The sequence below is a fragment of the Symphalangus syndactylus genome, chromosome 5, assembly GCF_028878055.3.
Source record: "Symphalangus syndactylus isolate Jambi chromosome 5, NHGRI_mSymSyn1-v2.1_pri, whole genome shotgun sequence".
Lineage (NCBI taxonomy): Eukaryota > Metazoa > Chordata > Mammalia > Primates > Hylobatidae > Symphalangus > Symphalangus syndactylus.
In genome coordinates, this window is record NC_072427.2 from 76,330,453 (window position 1) to 76,352,925 (window position 22,473).

Genomic DNA, 22,473 nt, shown 5'->3' on the forward strand with positions numbered 1-22,473 from the left:
GGCACATCTTTGAGGTAGAGGAGGAAGCCAAACATGGTCCAGAACCATTTTTACCTTCAGCTCTGTGAGTTAAAGGACTTCCCAGACCTTTCCTTCTTGCCTCACCCCATTATATTTTTAAAGGAATTCCTCTAAGTTGTCAGCATGGGCTGTTACCTTAGCAGATGTAAGTGCTGACATAAGCCTTTTTCCACATTTCATTTTTATTCTTTTTTTTTTTTTTTGAGATAGAATCTTGCTCTGTTGCCCAGGCTGGAGTGCAGTGGTGCAATCTTGGCTCACTGCAACCTCTGCCCCCCAGGTTCAAGCAATTCCCCTGCCTCAGCCTCTTGAGTAGCTGGGATTACAGGCACACGCCACAATATCTGGGTAATTTTTTTTTGTATTTTTAGTAGAGATGGGATTTCACCATGTTGGCCAGGCTGGTCTTGAACTCCTGACCTCAAGTGATCTACCTGCTATGGCCTCCCAAAGTGCTGGGATTACAGATGTGAGTCACTGTGCCTGCCTTTCACACATTTCTACATCCAAATTATTTTCACAGAGAGCTGCAAGAAGGATAATTTAGAGATGTGGACTTATTTGTTTCCATTCCTAATGGAAACCTAAAATAATTTCTATGGCAAGTATTCAGCTTAAAGTGGGTTTGAGTCGTGAGCAGATAAATTTATGGGAAGAGGGAAAATCATCAGCATTTTAAACTGGCTGAGATTACTGTGTGATTTTTAAGGAAAGTATTCCTGTTCACTTTGGTGAATAAGGAAGACTAAAATTACAAAGTGTGTGTGGTTATCAACATGAGGATGCATTTTTGTTGAGCTAAAATAGCTCAGTCCATTGAAGACTTCTATCCACAGAGCCAAAAGTCACTGACAAGGCAATGAAAACTTGAGAGGCTTAACTTGTTTTTGAAGAGTTTGCAATAAAGGAGATAAAGAGAATTTTATTAACTAACAATGGAAACCTTAAAATGATCCAAAACATGTAAGTTATTTTAGCAGTCTGCAGCATAAACTTTCAATTGTCATCCCATAAACTATTTTCTAAAGGTTGAAGAAACGATTACAGCATTGCCATTGGTAGGTTATGTTTTCAATTCATCCAGAAAGAACTATATTGAGAATTGCTCTAAATCAACATTTGGCAAGAAATGTGGCCCATTAATCATAACAGGCTCCAAATGGTTTTGATGGCAAAACATTTGAGATGTCTAATCAGGTTACTTACTTGAGGAAGAATTATTAAGTTCCTGACTGTTAGTCGAGTACCTACAGTCTGTCATAGTTGTTAATGGTTCTGGTGCTATAAATCTAAGAGAATTAGACTTAACCATCACCTGGAAACTGCTTCTGAGAACTTCCTTACTAAAGTCATACCATGGAAAATTATGACCCAAATCCCCCACCATTACCATTTCTAACAGTCAAGCTCAGAATCTTTAGAAACTTTTAATAGGTTTTGAATTTCAATATGATAATATTATTCATTTTCAATTGGGCCATGCCAAGCTTACTTTTTGCAATTTAGCAGTAGGTAACCATACATGAATTGGAAGATTGCTATCTGTAATGACCCTAAATGCTCAATCTCTGCTTAAGTAAGACAGGCGTTCTATTTTGTAGTCAACTGATTTTACTCAGTATTTCAGAGAAAGTTTCCTTCACTGTCTTGCTTAGGATTTTATTTGGGGTAAATAAAATTTTTTTTATGAAATACAAAAAAACTTCCTTGATAAAATATTAAGGGAAAACACTACTTAAAATGCTAACAAAAACAATTTATCATTAAAATATACATTCTCAATAAATGTTTATTCTAAAAATTATCTTTATTTTTCATAAGCAAGAAATTTATACACTTCCCCTGGAAGAATACCATCATTAATCCAACAGAGGTTTTCAATCAGTGATTAGACCACCATAGGTACTGAGCTAAATTTCTGTTAGAGTAGGGATTGAACGGAGCAGGGTGGTCCAGGTATCAGCAGCAATCAGTCACTTGTGAGAGAAGTAGTGAGTGTCCTGATGCCAACTCAGCTTGTGCTGTGAGTCTTGGCTGCCCATATTAGTTTTCTGGGGCTATCACAACAAAATGCCACCGACTGAGTGGCATAAGCAGCAGAAATTCTCTCACAATTCTGGAGTCCAGGAGTCCAGGATGAAGACATTGACAGTAGGCTTCTTCTGTCATCAGAGGGCCACGAGAGAATATGTCATCCTTTTCTCATAGCCTCTGGCAGTTTGCTGCAATGCTTGGCATTCCTTGGCTTATAGAAACTCTGCTTTCAGGTTCACAGGGCATTCTCCCCGCACACATGTCTCTGAATTTTCCTCTTTTTATAAGGACACCAGTCCTATTAGAGTAAGAGCCTTTCCTACTACACTGTAACCCATATTAACGTTACATCTGCAATGACCCTATTTCCAAAGAGTCATATTCTGAAGTACCAAGGGTCAGGACTTCCACATATAAATTTTGGTGGGACACAATTCAACTCATAATACTGCCCCCCAAGTTCATCGTGTGAACTTGGGCAGGTCACTTCATTCTAAGTCTCAGCTTCCTTGTTGGTAAATATAGTAAAACTAATAGTACCAATGTCATTGGCGTATTTAAGAATTTATCTAGGCTACATCATGATTTAGTAAGAGATAGGCCCTTTAAGAAGATTAAGCCATAAGGGTTCCTTCTTCATGAATAATATTAGGTACCCTTATAATAAGACTTGACAAAGGAAATTCATCTCTCTATTGCCCTCAGTTTTCTGCCATGTGAGGACACAACAAAAAGGCCATTACCAGACACCAGAGCCTGTGCCTTGATTTTGGACTTCTCAGCCTCCAGAACTGTAAGAAAATAAGTTTCTGGGCCAGGTGCCATGGCCCTCTCCTGTAATCACAGTATTTTGGGAGGCCATGATGGATGGATCACCTGAGGTCAGGAGTTCAAGACCAGCCTGGCAAACATGGTGAAACCCCATCTCTACCAAAAATACAGAAAAATTAGCCAGGCGTGGTGGCACTCGCTTGTAATCCCAGCTACCCAGGAGGCTGAGACAGGAGAATTGCTTGAACCCAGGAGGCAGAGGTTGCAGTGAGCCAAGATCATGCCACTGTACTCCAGCCTGGGCAACAAGAGTGAAAGTCTGTCAAGAAGAAGGAAAGAAAGAAAGAGAGAAAGAGAGAGAGAGAGAAAGAGAGAAAGAGAGAAAGAGAGAGAGAAAAAGAGAGAGAGAAGAAGGAAGGAAGGAAGAAAGAAGGGAAGGAAGGAAGGAAACAAGTTTTTGTTTGTTACAATATAGTAGTCTTGAGTGATTTTGTAGCAGCCCCAAATACACTACCATCATTTGATACGATCCATTTAAAACATAAGAAAAATAATCTGTGGAGGTGGAGGTCAGAGTTAGGATAATTGAAATGGGCAAAAGGCAGCTGTTAGTTGCTGAAAAATTCAGTATCTTGGTCCGAGTTTTGGTTATATATATAATAAGCCATAAGTTGAATAGGTTTCATGGGTTTTATTTTATATAAATGAAGGCTTAAATTTAAATACAAGAAAAAAAAAGAAGGTTCTCCTAGATACTTCCTATCCTCCAGTACATTCTCTCTCTTCCTTAGGGTTGTTTTGTTTTGTTTTGTTTTTGAGACGGAGTCTCGCTCTGTTGCATCCTGAAGATTATCAGGACTTCTATGGACTGGATGGTAGAGTGAGTCTAAGCGCCACATCCCTCCGTTGCTTCCTGTGGGTATGAGGGAAGAGAGGTACATTTCTTGTCCCTGGGGAGGTAGGCTCGACCAGGAGGGGACCTGGTTCATTTCGGCCAGGCTGTCATGGCTTCCAGAGCACCTCGCCGCTATTTCTGTCGCTCAACAGACAGGCTGAGCTCTTTGGAGGAGTACGTGATGTTGGGTTTTGGTTTGCACTTCAGTAACTGCTGATACTGTAGCTTCTGAGGGAGCTGCAGGGATTTCCCGATTTCCTGAGTGCCTGTGTTAAAAGTTAGAAGTGGGATCTGCTGACAGCTTTGAGACTGAGCATGACGGTGGAAACATCGAATTTTATTAGTTTTTGCTTGAAATGCAAAAGATGAGAAAAAAAGTTCCCGTTTGCTCCACGTATTTCTCTTACAATGAAGCCGATTGAAAGTTAAGTTAACCCTGAAGAAATTCCCCCTGGCGTTTGCAAAGAGCTCCTTTATGCCTCACGTCCAGCTTGGCTCAAAAGGACTCTAAAGAGCCTGAGAGCTGCTGCGGAAAGGCGGAGTCACAGTACAATCGGTGTTAACTACGTGTGCAGCCACCGTCGTCTCCTTAGTCATATTACAGGTGCAGAGGCAGTATAGGTGGATCCCTCACAAGTCGAGTAGGTTGACCTCAGATTGACTTTAGAGATGGTTTGTGACCACTTGAAAGATGGTAGCCGTTACAGCATTTAGAAAGTGAGTAAAAGAAAGGATGCATACGCAGGCCCACACGCTTGCTTGGCTTCTGAAGATGGAGAGAGAGAGGTCGCTTTTCTGCCTTCTGAGTGTTGAGTAACTTTTTTTTTTTCCTTTGTTGGCATGAAATAGAGCTGAAAATAAAAGCAGACTTTCTTTCAACAAGATAGTATTAACATGCTTGCAGAGTATTTCCCTGTGGATTTCTGCTTATCACAGTGATACCACAAAGAGCTCTAATCTGGAGGTATGCGTTGTTCCCTAGCTTAGGAGGTCAATCCTGGAGAGTAAGTACCGTGAGGTACAAAAGGATCCTTTGGGATTGGAAGAATAAGCGTTCATTACTTTTATTTATTTAAAACAACAAAATGAACTTTCTCCTATACTGACTGACCTTGACCCCTGGAGTTCAGAGTGTTTGCATCTCACACCAGAAGCTTCCTCAGAGGACCCAAAGAAGTACTTTTTACTTCCACCAAATTTCAGCTGAGGTGACTGCTATCTTTTCATCATTTGCTGTGTGTTTGTAGTTAAATCGTTTAAGTTTCAGAGTTTGTGGATCTCCAATGGAAAAAGTGACCACCAGCACATCAAATAGTCAACCTCTGGCAGTGTAATCTTTTAATGAAAGCTTGTAGGGCTTCTGCAACCTGGTTAGGGGGAGTTAGAAAAGGAAACAGAAAAGGACTTAAGCCTTTTAGTTTCCGATCTGAAATCAGACTTGGGCCACACAGTTCTATGGTTTCTGATGATTTCATTTACAGCTAGAAATAGGCTGGATGGCCAGGAATACTACTTGTTTGCCCCATGCGTGCTCCATGTTAGTGATTTATGGGACTGCTTAGAAAGAATAGGTGGATAATCCTAAGTAGCAAATAACCTCAAGTGAATAAACATGAGTCATCTCTGTGTATGAGAGAGAAATGCGGAGGCCAGCACAATTTACCTTTACAGAAAATTCCAAAGTTAGGGAATATCATGGACCGCTTCTTCCTGGCATCCTGGGGAAGAAAACAAAACCTGGAGGTACTGCGGATTGAGCCCAGGGCCTCATGCATGCTCCACCACTGAGCTCTACCCCCTCGGCAACCTAGATCCTTCAGAAAACCCTTTGGTGACTGCCAATATCTGAGCCTGCCCCCTGTGTCAGGATAATCATGATGTTTCAATTTTGCGGTTAATTCCCTACATGAAGTGCTTCCTCTTTTAGGCACCGTTATATCAAAAGAAAGGTAGCTTAGCCTGGCATGGTGGTTTATGCCTGTAATCAGAACTTTAGGAGGCTGAGGCAGGTGGATCACAAGGTCAGGAGTTCAAGACGAGCCTGGACAAGATGGTGAAACCCTGTCTCTACAGAAAATATGAAAATTAGCCAGGCGTGGTGGCAGGCGCCTGTAATCCCAGCTACTCGGGAGGCTGAAGTACAGAATTGCTTAAACCCAGGAGGCGGAGGTTGCAGTGAGCTGAGATCATGCCAGTGCACTCCAGCCTGGGTGACAAAGTGAGACTCTGTCTCAAAAAACAACAAGAACAACAACAAAATGTAGCTTAGTGGTAAAAATAAAGGCACTGTTCCTGATTTGTGGTCAGCCCAAGATCAACTCACCCCAAGGTGGGCTCTCCATCATGTTAGACTTCCTGAGGCATACTTCCATTCTATCATTTGAATGTGTCCTGGTATACAACATTCTCTTGCAAATTTTCTGATCATAATTTTCTGTAATCTTTTGACTCTTGGAAGCATGTTGGTGTCTCATATAGTCAAAAAATAAACCTGACTCAAGTGTGTGAGAAAATACCCTAAAATTAAATACGAATAGAGGCAAACTAAAATTGCATTGTGAAACAATAACATAATCCAACTGAAAAGTAACGAACTGATCTATAAAAATGATTTATACAGTTTGTTGTTCTAATTGTAAGATTAAAAAGAATTGCAAACAAATCTTGAACTCTGTATCAGCGTTATTTTTGTAGAGCCAGGGCTGTAAGAATTCTGAGATTTTGTGTGAATTTCAGGATTGGGAAAATGAGTGTGTGTGAGCAGGTGTGTTGTTGGAGCCAGACTGTCACTGTAAGAGAAAGAAGGTAAAGAATAGTCCTGTTGGTGTTGATGGGAATTGGAGGCATCAGTATGAAATTATACATATGTAATTTTACAGGCTGGGCACGGTGGCTCACGCTTGTAATCCCAACACTTTGGGAGGCCGAGACGGGCAGCTCCCTTGAGGTCAGGAGTTCGAGAACAGACTGGCCAACATGGTGAAACCCCGTCTCTACTAAAAATACAAAAAATTAGCCAGATGTAGTGGTTTGTGCCTGTAGTCCCAGCTACTCGGAAGCCTGAGGCAGGAGAATCACTTGAACTTGGGAGGCGGACATTGCAGTCAGCCAAGATCCCACCACTGAACGCCGGCCTGGGCAACTTAGCCTTTTCTCAAAAAACAACAAAAAAAGTAAAATTTCCCTGCAGATCTGTCTGCTAACTAGGTCTAGAAGAAATACCTCAGAAACAATGAACAAAGATAATAATATTTTGATTTTCAAATACCATTCCCTACTAAAAGGCACCAGAGATACTAATAGAAAGTAGCTACTAGTGTCAACTACACTGACTCCAGGACTGGGCCAGGGAAACTACAAGGTAAACCTAAGATATCTTGCTGTGCCAGAATGATGGGGATGATTAAAAAGAACACAGAAGTGGGCTTGAGGGGAATCTCATTGACCAAATCTGACACACTTTGAGCATTAATGATGACAGTAAATGATTATCAATCTTGGGAACTTAAATAAATAAATATGGAAGATGGGAAGATTTTCCTTAGAGTGGTATGCCATCTAATAAATGTGGAAGGAAGGATAAAATTTGAAAATCCCCATTAGAAAATTAGAAAATCTGGACACCATCAGAATGCTGATAAGTGCAGACATAATTTATAAGTCAATACTAAAAGTATAGGTAAAATTTTGATGAGGATCAGGATATTTACATAGTCTCAGAGTATTTCCCTAGAGCTTACTTATTGATTACAATGGGGAAGATGATACTTTTGCAGGGAAGAAATAGCAGCTACAAACTTAACCAAATGATCAAAGCTAACTTCACTAATAATGGGGAAAACTGACATCACATGCCTCTTGGTGTGATAGAGGATAACATGATTTTTGTGACATTACTCCAAGTTTCCATAACCTTAATCTTATCATAAGTAGCACAAATTAAGAAACATTCCACAAAACCACTGGCATATACTCTTCAAAAACATCAATGTTGTGAAAGACACGATTGAGCAACTGTTCTAAATTAAAGGAGACTAAAGAGTCAAGACAATTAGATTCATATGTGTCTGTGAAATGGATCCTAGCTTGGGAGAGAAATTTCTATAAAAGATTGTATTGATACAATTAGTTAAATTTTTAAAGATTGTATATTAGATAATACTATTTTATCAATGTTAAGTTTACTGAATTTGATATTGTGCTGTGTTAAGGAATTGATCTTGTTTTAAGAAATACACAATGATGAATTTAGGGATTAAAAAGATATAATGTCTGAAAATCATTATCAAATAGTTTATATAAATAATCTTTGAGATATATATATCTCAAAGTATGTATATATATATATATATATATATATTTATATATATGTGTATGTGTGTGTGGGTGTATATATATATATGTGTGTGTGTGTGTATATTCCTGTTGGGAGCAAGCCCTCCAAAATCTGGCCATAAACTGGCCCCAAAACTGGCCATAAACCAAACCTCTGCAGCACTGTAACATGTTCATAATGGCCCTAATGCCCAAGCTGGAGGGTTGTAGGTTTACGGGAATGAGGGCAAGGAACACCTGGCCCATCCAGGGCGGAAAATCGCTTAAAGGCATTCTTTTTATTTTTTTTCTCCAAGATAATCTTTTTATTTTAAAGTCCACTGATTAGCAAACTTCATTCCATCTACACCCTTAATTCTCTCTTGCTATATAACATAACACGGTCACAGGTTCCAGGGATTAGGATGTGGACATCTTTAGTGACGTCATTATTCTTTCTTCCTACCACAGCATACATAGTTTTTTTTTTTTTTTTTTTTTTATTACATTAATACATACTGGTTTATTATACTTTAGGGTTTTAGGGTACATGTGCACAATGTGCAAGTTTGTTACATATGTATCCATGTGCCATGTTGATTTCCTGCACCCATTAACTCGTCATTTAGCATTAGGTGTATCTCCTAATGCTGTCCCTCCCCCCTCCCCCCACCCCACAACTGTCCCCGGAGCGTGATGTTCCCCTTCCTATGTCCATGAGTTCTCATTGTTCAATTCCCACCTATGAGTGAGAACATGCGGTATTTGGTTTTTTGTCCTTGCGATAGTTTACTGAGAATGATGTTTTCCAGTTTCATCCATGTCCCTACAAAGGACACGAACTCATCATTTTTTATGGCTGCATAGTATTCCATGGTGTATATGTGCCACATTTTCTTAATCCAGTCTATCGTTGTTGGATATTTGGGTTGGTTCCAACTCTTTGCTATTGTGAATAGTGCCGCAATAAACATACGTGTGCATGTGTCTTTATAGCAGCATGATTTATAGTCCTTTGGGTATATACCCAGTAATGGGATGGCTGGGTCAAATGGTATTTCTAGTTCTAGATCCCTGAGGAATCGCCACACTGACTTCCACAATGGTTGAACTAGTTTACAGTCCCACCAACAGTGTAAAAGTGTTCCTATTTCTCCACATCCTCTCCAGCACCTGTTGTTTCCTGATTTTTTAATGATGGCCATTCTAACTGGTGTGAGATGGTATCTCACTGTGGTTTTGATTTGCATTTCTCTGATGGCCAGTGATGAGGAGCATTTCTTCATGTGTTTTTTGGCTGCATAAATGTCTTCTTTTGAGAAGTGTCTGTTCATGTCCTCTGCCCACTTTTTGATGGGGTTGTTTGTTTTTTTCTTGTAAATTTGTTTGAGTTCATTGTAGATTCTGGATATTAGCCCTTTGTCAGATGAGTAGGTTGCAAAAATTTTCTCCCATTGTGTAGGTTGCCTGTTCACTCTGATGATAGTTTCTTTTGCTGTGCAGAAGCTCTTTAGTTTAATGAGATCCCATTTGTCGATTTTGGCTTTTGTTGCCATTGCTTTTGGTGTTTTAGACATGAAGTCCTTGCCCACGCCTATGTCCTGAATGGTATTGCCTAGGTTTTCTTGTAGGATTTTAATGGTTTTAGGTCTAACATATAAGTCTTTAATCCATCTTGAATTAATTTTTGTATAAGGTGTAAGGAAGGGATCCAGTTGCAGCTTTCTACATATGGCTAGCCAGTTTTCCCAGCACCATTTATTAAATAGGGAATCCTTTCCCCATTTCTTGTTTTTGTCAGGTTTGTCAAAGATCAGATAGTTGTAGCTATGCGGCATCATTTCTGAGGGCTCTGTTCTGTTCCATTGATCTATGTCTCTGTTGTGGTACCAGTACCATGCTGTTTTGGTTACTGTAGCCTTGTAGTATAGTTTAAAGTCAGGTAGCGTGATGCCTCCAGCTTTGTTCTTTTGGCTTAGGATTGACTTGGCGATGCGGGCTCTTTTTTGGTTCCATATGAACTTTAAAGTAGTTTTTTCCAATTCTGTGAAGAAAGTCATTGGTAGCTTGATGGGGATGGCATTGAATCTATAAATTACCTTGGGCAGTATGGCCATTTTCACGATATTGATTCTTCCAACCCATGAGCATGGAATGTTCTTCCATTTGTTTGTATCCTCTTTTATTTCATTGAGCAGTGGTTTGTAGTTCTCCTTGAAGAGGTCCTTCACATCCCTTGTAAGTTGGATTCCTAGGTATTTTATGCTCTTTGAAGCAATTGTGAATGGGAGTTCACTCATGATTTGGCTCTCTGTTTGTCTGTTATTGGTGTACAAGAATGCTTGTGATTTTTGTACATTAATTTTGTATCCTGAGACTTTGCTGAAGTTGCTAATCAGCTTAAGGAGATTTTGGGCTGAGACAATGGGGTTTTCTAGATATACAATCATGTCATCTGCAAACAGGGACAATTTGACTTCCTCTTTTCCTAATTGAATACCCTTTATTTCCTTCTCCTGCCTGATTGCTCTGGCCAGAATTTCCAGCACTATGTTGAATAGGAGCGGTGAGAGAGGGCATCCCTGTCTTGTGCCAGTTTTCAGAGGGAATGCTTCCAGTTTCTGCCCATTCAGTATGATATTGGCTGTGGGTTTGTTGTAGATAGCTCTTATTATTTTGAGATACGTCCCATCGATACCTAATTTATTGAGAGTTTTTAGCATGAAGGGTTGTTGAATTTTGTCAAAGGCCTTTTCTGCATCTATTGAGATAATCATGTGGTTTTTGTCTTTGGTTCTGTTTATATGCTGGATTACATTTATTGATTTGCGTATGTTGAACCAGCCTTGCATCCCAGGGATGAAGCCCACTTGGTCATGGTGGATAAGCTTTTTGATGTGCTGCTGGATTCGGTTTGCCAGTATTTTATTGAGGATTTTTGCATCAATGTTCATCAAGGATATTGGTCTGAAATTCTCTTTTTTGGTTATGTCTCTGCCAGGTTTTGGTATCAGGACGATGCTGGCTTCGTAAAATGTGTTAGGGAGGATTCCCTCTTTTTCTATCGATTGGAATAGTTTCAGAAGGAATGGTACCAGTTCCTCCTTGTACCTCTGGTAGAATTCAGCTGTGAATCCATCAGGTCCTGGACTCTTTTTGGTTGGTAAGCTATTGATTATTGCCACAATTTCAGAACCTGTTATTGGTCTATTCAGAGATTCAACTTCTTCCTGGTTTAGTCTTGGGAGGGTGTATTTGTCGAGGAATTTATCCATTTCTTCTAGATTTTCTAGTTTATTTGCATAGAGGTGTTTGTAGTATTCTCTGATGGTAGATTGTATTTCTGTGGGATCGGTGGTGATATCCCCTTTTTCGTTTTTTATTGCATCTATTTGATTCTTCTCTCTTTTCTTCTTTATTAGTCTTGCTAGTGGTCCATCAATTTTGTTGATCTTTTCAAAAAACCAGCTCCTGGATTCATTAATTTTTTGAAGGGTTTTTTGTGTCTCTATTTCCTTCACTTCTGCTCTGATTTTAGTTATTTCTAGCCTTCTGCTAGCTTTTGAATGTGTTTGCTCTTGCTTTTCTAGTTCTTTTAATTGTGATGTTAGGGTGTCAATTTTGGATCTTTCCTGCTTTCTTTTGTGGGCATTTAGTGCTATAAATTTCCCTCTACACACTGCTTTGAACGTGTCCCAGAGATTCTGGTATGTTGTGTCTTTGTTCTCGTTGGTTTCAAAGAACATATTTATTTCTGCCTTCATTTCATTATGTACCCAATAATCATTCAGGAGCAGGTTGTTCAGTTTCCATGTAGTTGAGCGGTTTTGAGTGAGTTTCTTAATCCTGAGTTCTAGTTTGATTGCACTGTGGTCTGAGAGACAGTTTGTTATAATCTCTGTTCTTTTACATTTGCTGAGAAGAGCTTTACTTCCAACTATGTGGTCAATTTTGGAATAGGTGTGGTGTGGTGCTGAAAAAAATGTATATTCTGTTGACTTGGGGTGGAGAGTTCTGTAGATGTCTATTAGGTCCACTTTATGTAGAGCTGAGTTCAATTCCTGGATATCCTTGTTAACTTTCTGTCTCGTTGATCTGTCTAATGCTGACAGTGGGGTGTTAAAATCTCCCATTATTATTGTGTGGGAGTTTAAGTCCCTTTGTAGGTCACTGAGGACTTGCTTTATGAATCTGGGTGCTCCTGTGTTGGGTGCATATATATTTAGGAGAGTTAGCTCTTCTTGTTGAATTGATCCCTTTACCGTTATGTAATGGCCTTCTTTGTCTCTTTTGATCTTTGTTGGTTTAAAGTCTATTTTATCAGAGACTAGGATTGCAACCCCTGCCTTTTTTTGTTTTCCAGTTGCTTGATAGATCTTCCTCCATCCCTTTATTTTGAGTCTATGTGTGTCTCTGCACGTGAGATGGGTTTCCTGAATACAGCACACTGATGGGTCCTGACTCCTTATCCAGTTTGCCAGTCTGTGTCTTTTGATTGGAGCATTTAGCCCATTTACATTTAACGTGAATATTGTTATGTGTGAATCTGATCCTGTCATTATGATGTTAGTTGGTTATTTTGCTCGTTAGTTGCTATAGTTTCTCCCTAGCCTCGATGGTCTTTACAATTTGGCATGTTTTTGCAGGGCCTGGTACCGGTTGTTCCTTTCCATGTTTAGTGCTTCCTTCAGGAGCTCTTTTAGGGCAGGCCTGGTGGTGACAAAATCACTCAGCCTTTGCTTGTCTGTAAAGTATTTTATTTCTCCTTCACTTATGAAGCTTAGTTTGGCGGGATAGGAAATTCTGGGTTGAAAATTCTTTTCTTTAAGAATGTTGAATATTGGCCCCCACTCTCTTCTGGCTTGTAGAGTTTCTGCTGAGAGATCAGCTGTTAGTCTGATGGGCTTCCCTTTGTGGGTAACCCAACCTTTCTCTCTGGCTGCCCTTAACATTTTTTCCTTCATTTCAACTTTGGTGAATCTGACAATTATGTGTCTTGGAGTTGCCCTTCTCGAGGAGTATCTTTGTGGCCTTCTCTGTATTTCCTGAATCTGAATGCTGGCCTGCCTTGCTAGATTGGGGAAGTTCTCCTGGATAATATCTTGCAGAGTGTTTTCCAACTTGGTTCCATTCTCCCCATCATTTTCAGGTACACCAATCAGACATAGGTTTGGTCTTTTCACATAGTCCCAAATTTCTTGGAGGCTTTGTTCATTTCTTTTTATTCTTTTTTCTCTAAACTTCCCTTCTCTCTTCATTTCATTCATTTCATCTTCTATCAGCGATACCCTTTCTTCCAGTTGATCGCATCTGCTACTGAGGCTTCTGCATTCTTCGCGTAGTTCTCGAAACTTGGCTTTCAGCTCCATCATCTCCTTTAAGCCCTTCTCTCCATTGGTTATTCTAGTTATCCATTCTTCTAATTTTTTTTCAAAGTTTTTAACTTCTTTGCTATTGTTTTGAATTTCCTCTCGTAGCTCAGAGTAGTTTGATCGTCTGAAACCTTCTTCTCTCAACTCATCAAAGTCATCCTCCATCCAGCTTTGTTCCGTTGCTGGTGAGGAACTGCGTTCCTTTGGAGGAGGAGAGGTGCTCTGTTTTTTAGAGTTTCCAGTTTTTTTGGTCTGTTTTTTCCCCATCTTTGTGGTTTTGTCTACTTTTTGTCTTCGATGATGGTGATGTACAGATGGGTTTTTGGTGTGGATGTCCTTTCTGTTTGTTAATTTTCCTTCTACCAGACAAGACCCTCAGCTGCAGGTCTGTTGGAGTTTACTAGAGGTCCACTCCAGACCCTGTTTGGCTGGGTGTCAGCACCGGTGGCTGCAGAACAGCGGATTTTTGTGAGACCACAAATTCAGCTGTCTGATAGTTCCTCTGAAAGTTTTGTCTCAGAGGAGTACCCGGTTGAATGAGGTGTCAGTCTGTCCCTACTTGGGGGGGTGCCTCCCAGTTAGGCTGCTCAGGGGTGAGGGACCCACTTTAGGAGGCAGTCTGTCCGTTCTCAGATCTCCAGCTGTGTGCTGGGAGAACCACTACTCTCTTCAAAGCTGTCAGTCAGACAGGGACATTTAAGGCTGTGGAGGTTCTCGCTGAGTTTTTGGTTGTCTGTGCCCTGCCCCCAGAGGTGGAGCCTACAGAGGCAGGCAGGCCTCCTTGAGCTGTGGTGGGCTCCACCCAGTTCGAGCTTCCTGGCTGCTTTGTTTACCTAAGCAAGCCTGGGCAATGGCGGGCGCCCCTCCCCCAGCCTCGTTGCCGCCTTGCAGCGTGATCTCAGACTGCTGTGCTAGCAATCAGCAAGACTCTGTGGGCATAGGACCCTCCGAGCCAGGTGCGGGACACAATCTCCTAGTGTGCCGTTTTCCAGGCCCGTTGGAAAAGCGCAGTATTAGGACGGGACTGACCCGATATTCCAGGTGCCGTCTGTTTCCCCTTTCTTTGACTAGGAAAGGGAACTCCCTGACCCCTTGCGCTTCCCGAGTGAGGCAATGCCTCGCCCTGCTTCGGCTCGCGCACAGTGCGCTTCACCGACTGTCCTGAACCCACTGTTAGGCACTCCCTAGTGAGATGAAACCGGTACCTCAGGCAGAAATGCAGAAATCACCCGTCTTCTGTGTCCACAGCATACATAGTTAAAAAAAATTACAGAATATGTTAGTGAAGACAGTTAAAGACCACTGCCCTGCCTTTGGTATTTGACATTGCTGATCACTTCCTTCTTCCAGATTCTTTTGATGTCCATGGTATCACTCCTGTTTCTCCTCCTTTCATGTCCTTGGGCCTTTCTGTTCAGTGTGTGTGTGTGCCCTATGGGCTCTTTTTCTTTTCTCTTTTCTTTTCCCTCCCTCCCTCCTTTCCTTCCTTCCTTCCTTCCTTCCTTCCTTCCTTCCTTCCTTCCTTCCTTCTTTCCTTCCTGTCCTTTCTTGCCCTTCACCTTCCCCTTCCCCTTCCTTAAAGGCATTCTTTAGCCACAAACAATAGCATGAGCTATCTGTACCTTAAGGACATGCTCCTGCTGCAGTTAACTAGCCCAACCTATTCCTTTAATTCGGCCCATCCCTTCGTTGCCCATAAGGTATACTTTTAGTTAATTTAATATCTATAGAAACAATGCTAATGACTGGTTTGCTGTTAATAAATATGTAGGTAAATCTCTGTTCAGGGCTCTCAGCTCTGAAGGCTGTGAGACCCCTGATTTCCCACTTCACACCTCTATATTTCTGTGTGTGTCTTTAATTCCTGTATTGCCGCTGGGTTACGGTCTCCCTGACTGAGCTGGTCTCAGCATATTCCACTGTTGCTGATTGTTTGGTTGAAGAGGCAAGATGTTCGGAAATGATCCCAAGATGTGGACAATATATGCTTCTCAGGTGGTTCCCATTCCATTTTAAATGTTTCCAGGCAGGGACAAAGATACAAATTTCTCAGTATGTATTCAAATCTAATAGGTGTTTTATTCTATTTTCCTGGTTACACTCCCTGTTTGTGAGTCAATCAACTAAGGACATCTGAAGGAAACAGAATTTAATTCTCAGAGTCAGGAAGTGATGAGAGACTGCTTTGGTAGGGAAAGTAATAGGAAATTTGTTATTTCTTGCATAAATAAAGAAGAAAAAGAAAGAAGAGACAGAGATAGGGAAAGAAATAGAAGGCATAACAATCCTAAATATGTATCCACCAAACAGCAGAGCTGCAACATATGTAAAGAGAAAAAAACAGTTAACTTTAAAAAAAATAGACAAATCCACAATTACTTTGGAGACTTCAAAACTTCTCTCATAATGATTGATAGAACAACTAAACAGAAAATCAGCAAGAATGTTGAAGAATTAGGCCGGGTGTGGTGGCTCACGCCTGTAATCCCAGCACTTTGGGAGCCTGGGGCAGGGGAATCATGAGGTCAGGAGACCAAGATCAACCTGGCTAACATGGTGAAACTCAGTCTCTACTAAAAAAATACAAAAAAATTAGCCAGGCGTGGTGGTGGGTGCCTATAGTCCCAGCTACTCAGGAGGCTGAGGCAGGAGAATGGCATGAAACCAGGAGGCAGAGCTTGCAGTGAGCCGAGATTGCAGCACTGCATTCCAGCCTGGGCAACAGAGTGGGACTCCATCTCAGAAAAAAAAAAAAAAAAAAAAAAAAAAGAATGTTGAAAACTCAAACTCAAAATCATCTTCAGCCACCAGAATTCAGTTAACATTTATAAAACAGTCCACACAAGAAGAGCAGAACACACATATCAAATCCACACAGATTATAGGTTAAGGTAAAACATATCCTGGGCCATAAAACAAACCTCAACAAATTTAAAAGAATTGACCAATATGGTATGATCCCTGACCACAATGAAATTAAACTAAAAATCGGTCACAAAAAGACGACAGAAAAATATCCAAATGCTTGGAAAATGAACAACACACTACTAAACAGTTCATAAGACAAAGAGAAAGCCTTAGAAGACATCAAAAAATAAGTTAACCTGAATAAAACTGAAAATACAATATATTAAAAATTCCAAGACATCCTAAAGGAGTGCTGAGAGAGAAATATACAGCACTAAGTGCACACATTAGAAAAGAAAAAAGTCCCAAATCAGTCCTCTAAACTTTTACTTGAAGAAACCAGGTGGGAAAAAGAGCAAAATAACCCAAAGCAAATAGAAGAAAGGAAATAATAAAAAATATAAGCAGAAATCAATGAAATGGAACACACGCACACACACAAAAAATAGAAAAACAAACAAAAAGCTAGTTCCTTTCAAGGATCAATAAAAGAAGAACTCTAGCAAGATAGAAATTTTCAGCAGAGAGATGACACAGTTTACCAACATCAGGAATAAAAAGAGGAGATCACTGTAGACTCAGACGACATCAAAAGCATAAGGGAGGCTGGGCGCGGTGGCCCACGCCTGTAATCCCAGCACTTTTGGAGGCTGAGGTGGGCGGATCATTTGAGGCCAGGAGTTCCAGACCAGCCATGGCCAACATGGCAAAACCCTGTCTCTATTAAAAAGTCAAAAATTAACCAACCATGGTGACGCATGCCTGTAATCTCAGCTACTTGGAAGGGTGAAACATAAGAATCACTTAAACCCGGGAGACGGAGGTTGCAGTGAGCAGAGATGGCACCACTGCACTCCAGCCTCGGCGAAGAATGAGACCCTGTCTCACCAAACACAAATAAAAAAACAAACAAAAACCTCTATGGGGGGAGAGGAGGAGACCTCTTAGAACTAAAAACGTAATACAGCAAGGTCACAGGATAAAAGTCTACAGAAATAAATTATATCTCCAAATAACGGCAATGAACATGCGGAGAGTGAAATTTAAAATGTAATACCCTGTATTTCCTAATAGCTAGAAGAGAAAATTTGGAATATTCTCAATGCAAAGAAATGAGAACTATATGAGGCGATGGATTTGCTAATTCCCCGTATTTAATTATTATACATTGTATGCATCAAAACACCTCTCTGTGCCTCACAAATATGTGCAATCATTATGTGTCAAGTAAACATAATTTAAAAAATACATTTTTTAGGGCGGCGGTGGCGGCTCCTGGGACCGGGGCCTTTTGTTTGGAGTGGCTGCGTGTTTGTGTGTGGGCGGGGGCCGGAGCCACCAGGTAGTCGGCCTTCCCAAGCTTGCTCCGTCCCACCCGCCCCTCGCGGGGGTGGGGGACCGCCATGTGGGCCGGGCATCCCCTCAGGCACTGCCGCCCCGCCCAGCCTGAGGGGAAGAACCCGCTGGGCCTCACCTAGCGGCCCAGCCACCTCCGGAGTTGCAGCCTCTGCTCTCAGTGCTCCGGACCCGAGGCCGTCCCTTGCCCCTCGGGCTGAGGCCATGAAGATCAAAGATGTCAAGAAACCCTCTCTCCCATGGTTTGGCATGGACATTGGGGGATCTCTAGTAAAACTCTCGTACTTTGAACCTATTGCTATCACAGCAGAGGAAGAACAAGAAGAAGTTGAGAGTTTAAAAAGTATTAGAGAATATTTGATTTCTAATGTAGCATATGGATCCACCGGCATTAGGGATGTACACCTTGAACTGAAAGATTGAACTTTTTGGTCGAAGAGGGAACTTGTACTTTATCAGGTTTCCAACCCAGGACCTGCCTACTTTTATCCAGATGGGAAGAGATAAAAACTTCTCAACATTGCAAACGGTGCTATGTGCTGCAGGAGGTGGTGCCTACAAGTTTGAAAAAGATTTTCACGCAATTGGAAACCTTCACCTGCACAAACTGGATGAACTTGACTGCCTTGTAAAGGGCTTGCTGTATATAGACTGTTGGTTTCAATGGACATGCGGAGTGCTATTGTTTAGCTAATGCCGCAGAACCTCAGCAATGCCAAAAGATGCCTTTTAACCTGGATGATCCTTACCCACTGCTTGTAGTGAACATTTGCTCATGAGTCAGTATTTTAGCAGTCCATTCCAAAGACATCTATAAACGAATGACTGGGACAAGCCTTGGAGAGGGTACCTTTCTGGGTTTATGTAGTTTATTGACTGGCTGTGAAAGTTTTGAAGAGGCTCTTGAAATGGCATTCCAAAGGTGACAGCACACAAGCTGACAAGCTGGCCCATGATATTCCTGGAGGAGATTATGAAAGATTTGCTTTGCCAGGTTGGGCTGTAGCATCTAGTTTTAGGAATATGATTTATAAGGAGAAGCGAGAATCTGTTAGTAAAGAAGATCTGGCAAGAGCTACTTTAGTTACTATCACCAATAACTTTGGTTCTGTGGCACGAATGTGTGCTGTTAATGAGAAAATAAACAGAGTTGTCTTTGTTAGAAATATTTTATGTGTCAATACCCTGTCAATGAAACTTTTGGCATATGCACCGGATTTTTGGTCAAAAGGTCAACTGAAAGCCTTGTTTCTAGAACATGAGGGATACTTTGGAGCAGTTAGTGCACTTCTTGGGCTGCCAAATTTCAGCTAAAGCACCAGGTCTCTCTCTCAGCTAATAAATGTCATCCAAGAGGAACTGAAACCAGAGGCATTATTACTGCATTGTTTGTCACTGGCAACGAAAGGATAAAAGAGTAACATAAGCTGCTGAATGTTGCCATATTAAGGGAGAGAATTTAGTAACGTGAAAAAAAATAATTTTAAAAAGACAGTAACTGTAAAATCTCTGACGAAAAGGAAATACTTAGACGTAAATCTAACAAAATCTGAATAATGCTGAAAAAGACACAATGCAATGTAAGGCGGGCGTGGTGCCTACAGCCTGTAATCCCAATACTTTGGGAGGCCGAGGCAGGTGGATCACCTGAGGTCAGGAGTTCAAGACCAGCCTGGTCAACATGGTGAAACCCCATTTCTACAGAAATACAAAACTTAGCCAGGTATGATGGCAGATGCCTGTAATCTCAGCTATTCAGGAGGCTGAGGCGGGAGAATTGCTTGAACCCGGGAAGCAGAGATTGCAGTGAGCCGAACTGCACCATTGCACTCCAGCCTGGGTGATAAAGCAAGACTCTGTTAAAAAAAAAGAAACTTACACTACGTAATGTACACAACGCTGAAGAAATAAGTTTAAAAAAACCAAAAATACAAAAAAAAACTAAATAAATGGAGAGATGTACAGTGTTAACAGTTTGCAAAACTCAGCATGGTAAAGATGGCAGTTCTTCTCAAACTGACACATAGGTTCAATGAAATTCTTATCAAAATCCAAGCAAGATTTTTATTCTAAAATTTATGTAGGAAGTTAAAGGAATTAGAATAGCTAAAATAATCATTAAGAATAAAAATATAAGGGGAAGAAACAGTCAACTTGACTTCAAGACTATTGTATTACATTGTTGTATGCTTTCATCATTGTATAAGAAAGGCAGGAAGCAAGTCTGAGCCCCCTGGCTCATGTCTGTAGCCTCAACAACACTTTGGAAGACTGAGGTGGGAGGATTGCTTGAGCCCAGGAGTTGCAGATCAGCCTGAGCAACAAAGGGTGATCCTGACTCTTCCAAAAAAAAAAGAAAAAAAAACAAAGCTGGTCACAGTGGGCTTGCGCCTGTGGTTCCAGATACTCAGGGAGGCTGAGGTGGGAGGGTCACTTGGTCCCTAGATGTTGAGACTGCAGTGAGCAGTGATACTACCACTGCACTCCAGCCTGGACTACAGAACAAGACTCTGTCTCAAAATTTTGTTTTTTTTTGTTTTTGAGACGGAGTCTTGCTTTGTCGCCCAGGCTGGAGTGCAATGGTGTGATTTCGGCTCACTGCAATCTCTGCCACCTCCCGGTTTCAAGTGATTCTCCTGCCGCAGCCTCCCGAGTAGCTGGGATTACAGGCACCTTCCACCACACCCAGCTATCAACAAAAAATTTTTTAATAAAAAAATGAAAAGAATGTCAACATTATGCCTTATACAAAAATGAACTCAAAATGGATCAAGGATGTAAACATAAAACGTAAAAGTATAAAACTTTTGGGAAAAAACATGGAAGAAAATCTTTTGGATCTAGGGCAAGGCAAAGAATTTTACAGTTGGCATGGAAACATGATCCAGAGATCTTGTAAAGCTGGTTCTTCTCTTCCTCCTTCTCTCTCCTGCTGTGTCATTTCCTTTGGGTGATGCTGAGGCTGGAAACAGGAAATGCAAATAGGAGAGCATTAAAGGCAACTAATTGGGTCCTGTCTTTATTTTTTTTTATTTTTTTTATTTTTTGAGACGGAGTTTATTCCCTCTTGTTGCCCAGGTTGGAATGCAATGGTGCAATCTCGGCTCACTGCAACCACTGCCTCCTGAGTTTAAGCAATTCTCCTGCCTCAGCCTCCCAAGTAGCTGGGATTACATGCATGTGACACCACGCTCAGCTAATTATTTGTATTTAGTAGAGACAGGGTTTCACTTTGTTGGTCAGGCTAGTCTCGAACTTCTGACCTCAGTTCATCCACCTGCCTCTGCCTCCCAAAGTGCTGGGATTACAGGCGTGCGCCACTGCACCAGGCTTGTTTTTAATTTTTATTTGATCAAGAAATGAGATAAAAAGAAAGAAAAAAGAGAGAGAAAGAGAGGAAGAAAGAGAGAATGGAGGAGAGAGAAGAAATGAAAGAAAGAAAATTGGAAGAGTTGAATCATAGTTCTTTGAGGAGTGGATTTGAGGAGTGAGTCAGAGAAAAGTAAAAAATAAAAGTACACAGAGTTGAACCCAGGGCCTCAAAAATGCAAAACACAAGCTCCTCTATCACTGTCATATACAGAAAAATCCAAGCTAAAATAAGAAGAGACAACGTCAAAAGAAAGACTATTGCAATAGGAGAGCACTCAGCAATCTATGCATCTCAAAATCAAACAGAAAATGCTTTTCTTTTCTTTTCCTTTTTTTTTTTTTTTGAGATGGAGTCTTGCTCTGTCACCCAGGCTGGAGTGCAATGGCACGATCTTGGCTCACTGCAGCCTCTGCCTCCTGGGTTCAAGCGATTCTCCTGACTCAGCCTCCTGAGTAGCTGGGATTACAGACGCAACACCACGCCTGGCTAACTTTTGTATTTTTAGTAGAGACGGGGTTTCACCATGTTGGTCAGGCTGGTCTCTAACTCCTGACCTCGTGATCCCCTCGCCTTGCCTTCCTAAAGTGCTGCGATTACAGGGGTGATCCCACCATGCCGGCCTACGCTTTTCCTTTATAGGTAGGGAGGGCTAAGCAAAACTTTAGCAAAATTTTAAAGGAAATAGGGCAAGCAAGGGGGATAGGACTAGCAGGGTCTGACACCGAGTGTCTCCCTTGTGGTCAGCCAAAGAGAATAAGCAGATAAGGGGCTGGGTCTGCTTTTTAGTGCTTACCCAGGCTTGGGCAAGCAGAGTTCAGGAGCCTGCAAGGAGAAGAGTAGAAGAACGGAAGCAGTTTAGGGGCCCGACTAAAGTTTGGTTAAAACAAAGCAGAAAACAAGAAATGGTTTTCCCTTGGCCAGCACTTGGTCATCACTAAGCTACACACCTAACTCTTCACTGAGAGCACTTTGATTTTCTGAAGCCTTGAATCCTTCATGATTTGTTATTCGTGTTAACTGTAAAAGATGGACTTACCAATTTTTTTTCTGCATAGGGCTTGTGATGGAAGAAAAGTAGTGGAAATAAAAATCAGGTAACAGCTGCGTGCAGTTTACATTGCAGTTCTAAGCAGATTAATTGTTAAAGCTTCAGTCTTCTCTTATGAGTTATAAGAATCAAGTCTTGATTTGGGGCGTTTCTGATTTCCTTCAGAAATATCTTACCCTAGGAGGCAAGGATATTAAAAGTAAGGTTTTCCCTGGCTAAATATTTTGTGGTTTTTTTTGCTCAACAAGATTTGAAAAGATTTGTTGGCAAAAACTGACATTGGGAGAGACACAGAGAAACTCATTTAGCATTTTCTTAAGAAGGGTCTCCTTTCCAGGAGTGATGGCTCATGCCTGTAATTACAGCACTTTGGGAGGCTGAG

The 22,473-nt window shown here is 41.2% G+C and overlaps 1 protein-coding gene and 1 pseudogene across 1 annotated transcript in view; one reads left to right on the forward strand and one right to left on the reverse strand.

Moving 5' to 3' along the window:
* Positions 1 to 1,809: 1,809 nt before the first annotated feature.
* The window catches only part of LOC129483182 (uncharacterized), a 48,576-nt gene continuing 27,912 nt past the window's right edge, over positions 1,810 to 22,473 (reverse strand). The window contains exons 6-8 of the mRNA XM_063640384.1: positions 20,535 to 20,632; positions 5,385 to 5,439; positions 1,810 to 4,572 (exon numbers count right to left, since the gene is read on the reverse strand). Coding sequence (XP_063496454.1) covers positions 4,385 to 4,572; positions 5,385 to 5,439; positions 20,535 to 20,632 — 341 coding nt within the window. The 3' untranslated portion in view covers positions 1,810 to 4,384. The remainder of the gene's footprint in view (positions 4,573 to 5,384; positions 5,440 to 20,534; positions 20,633 to 22,473) is intronic.
* On the forward strand, positions 17,614 to 19,175 carry LOC129483181 (pantothenate kinase 3-like; annotated as a pseudogene).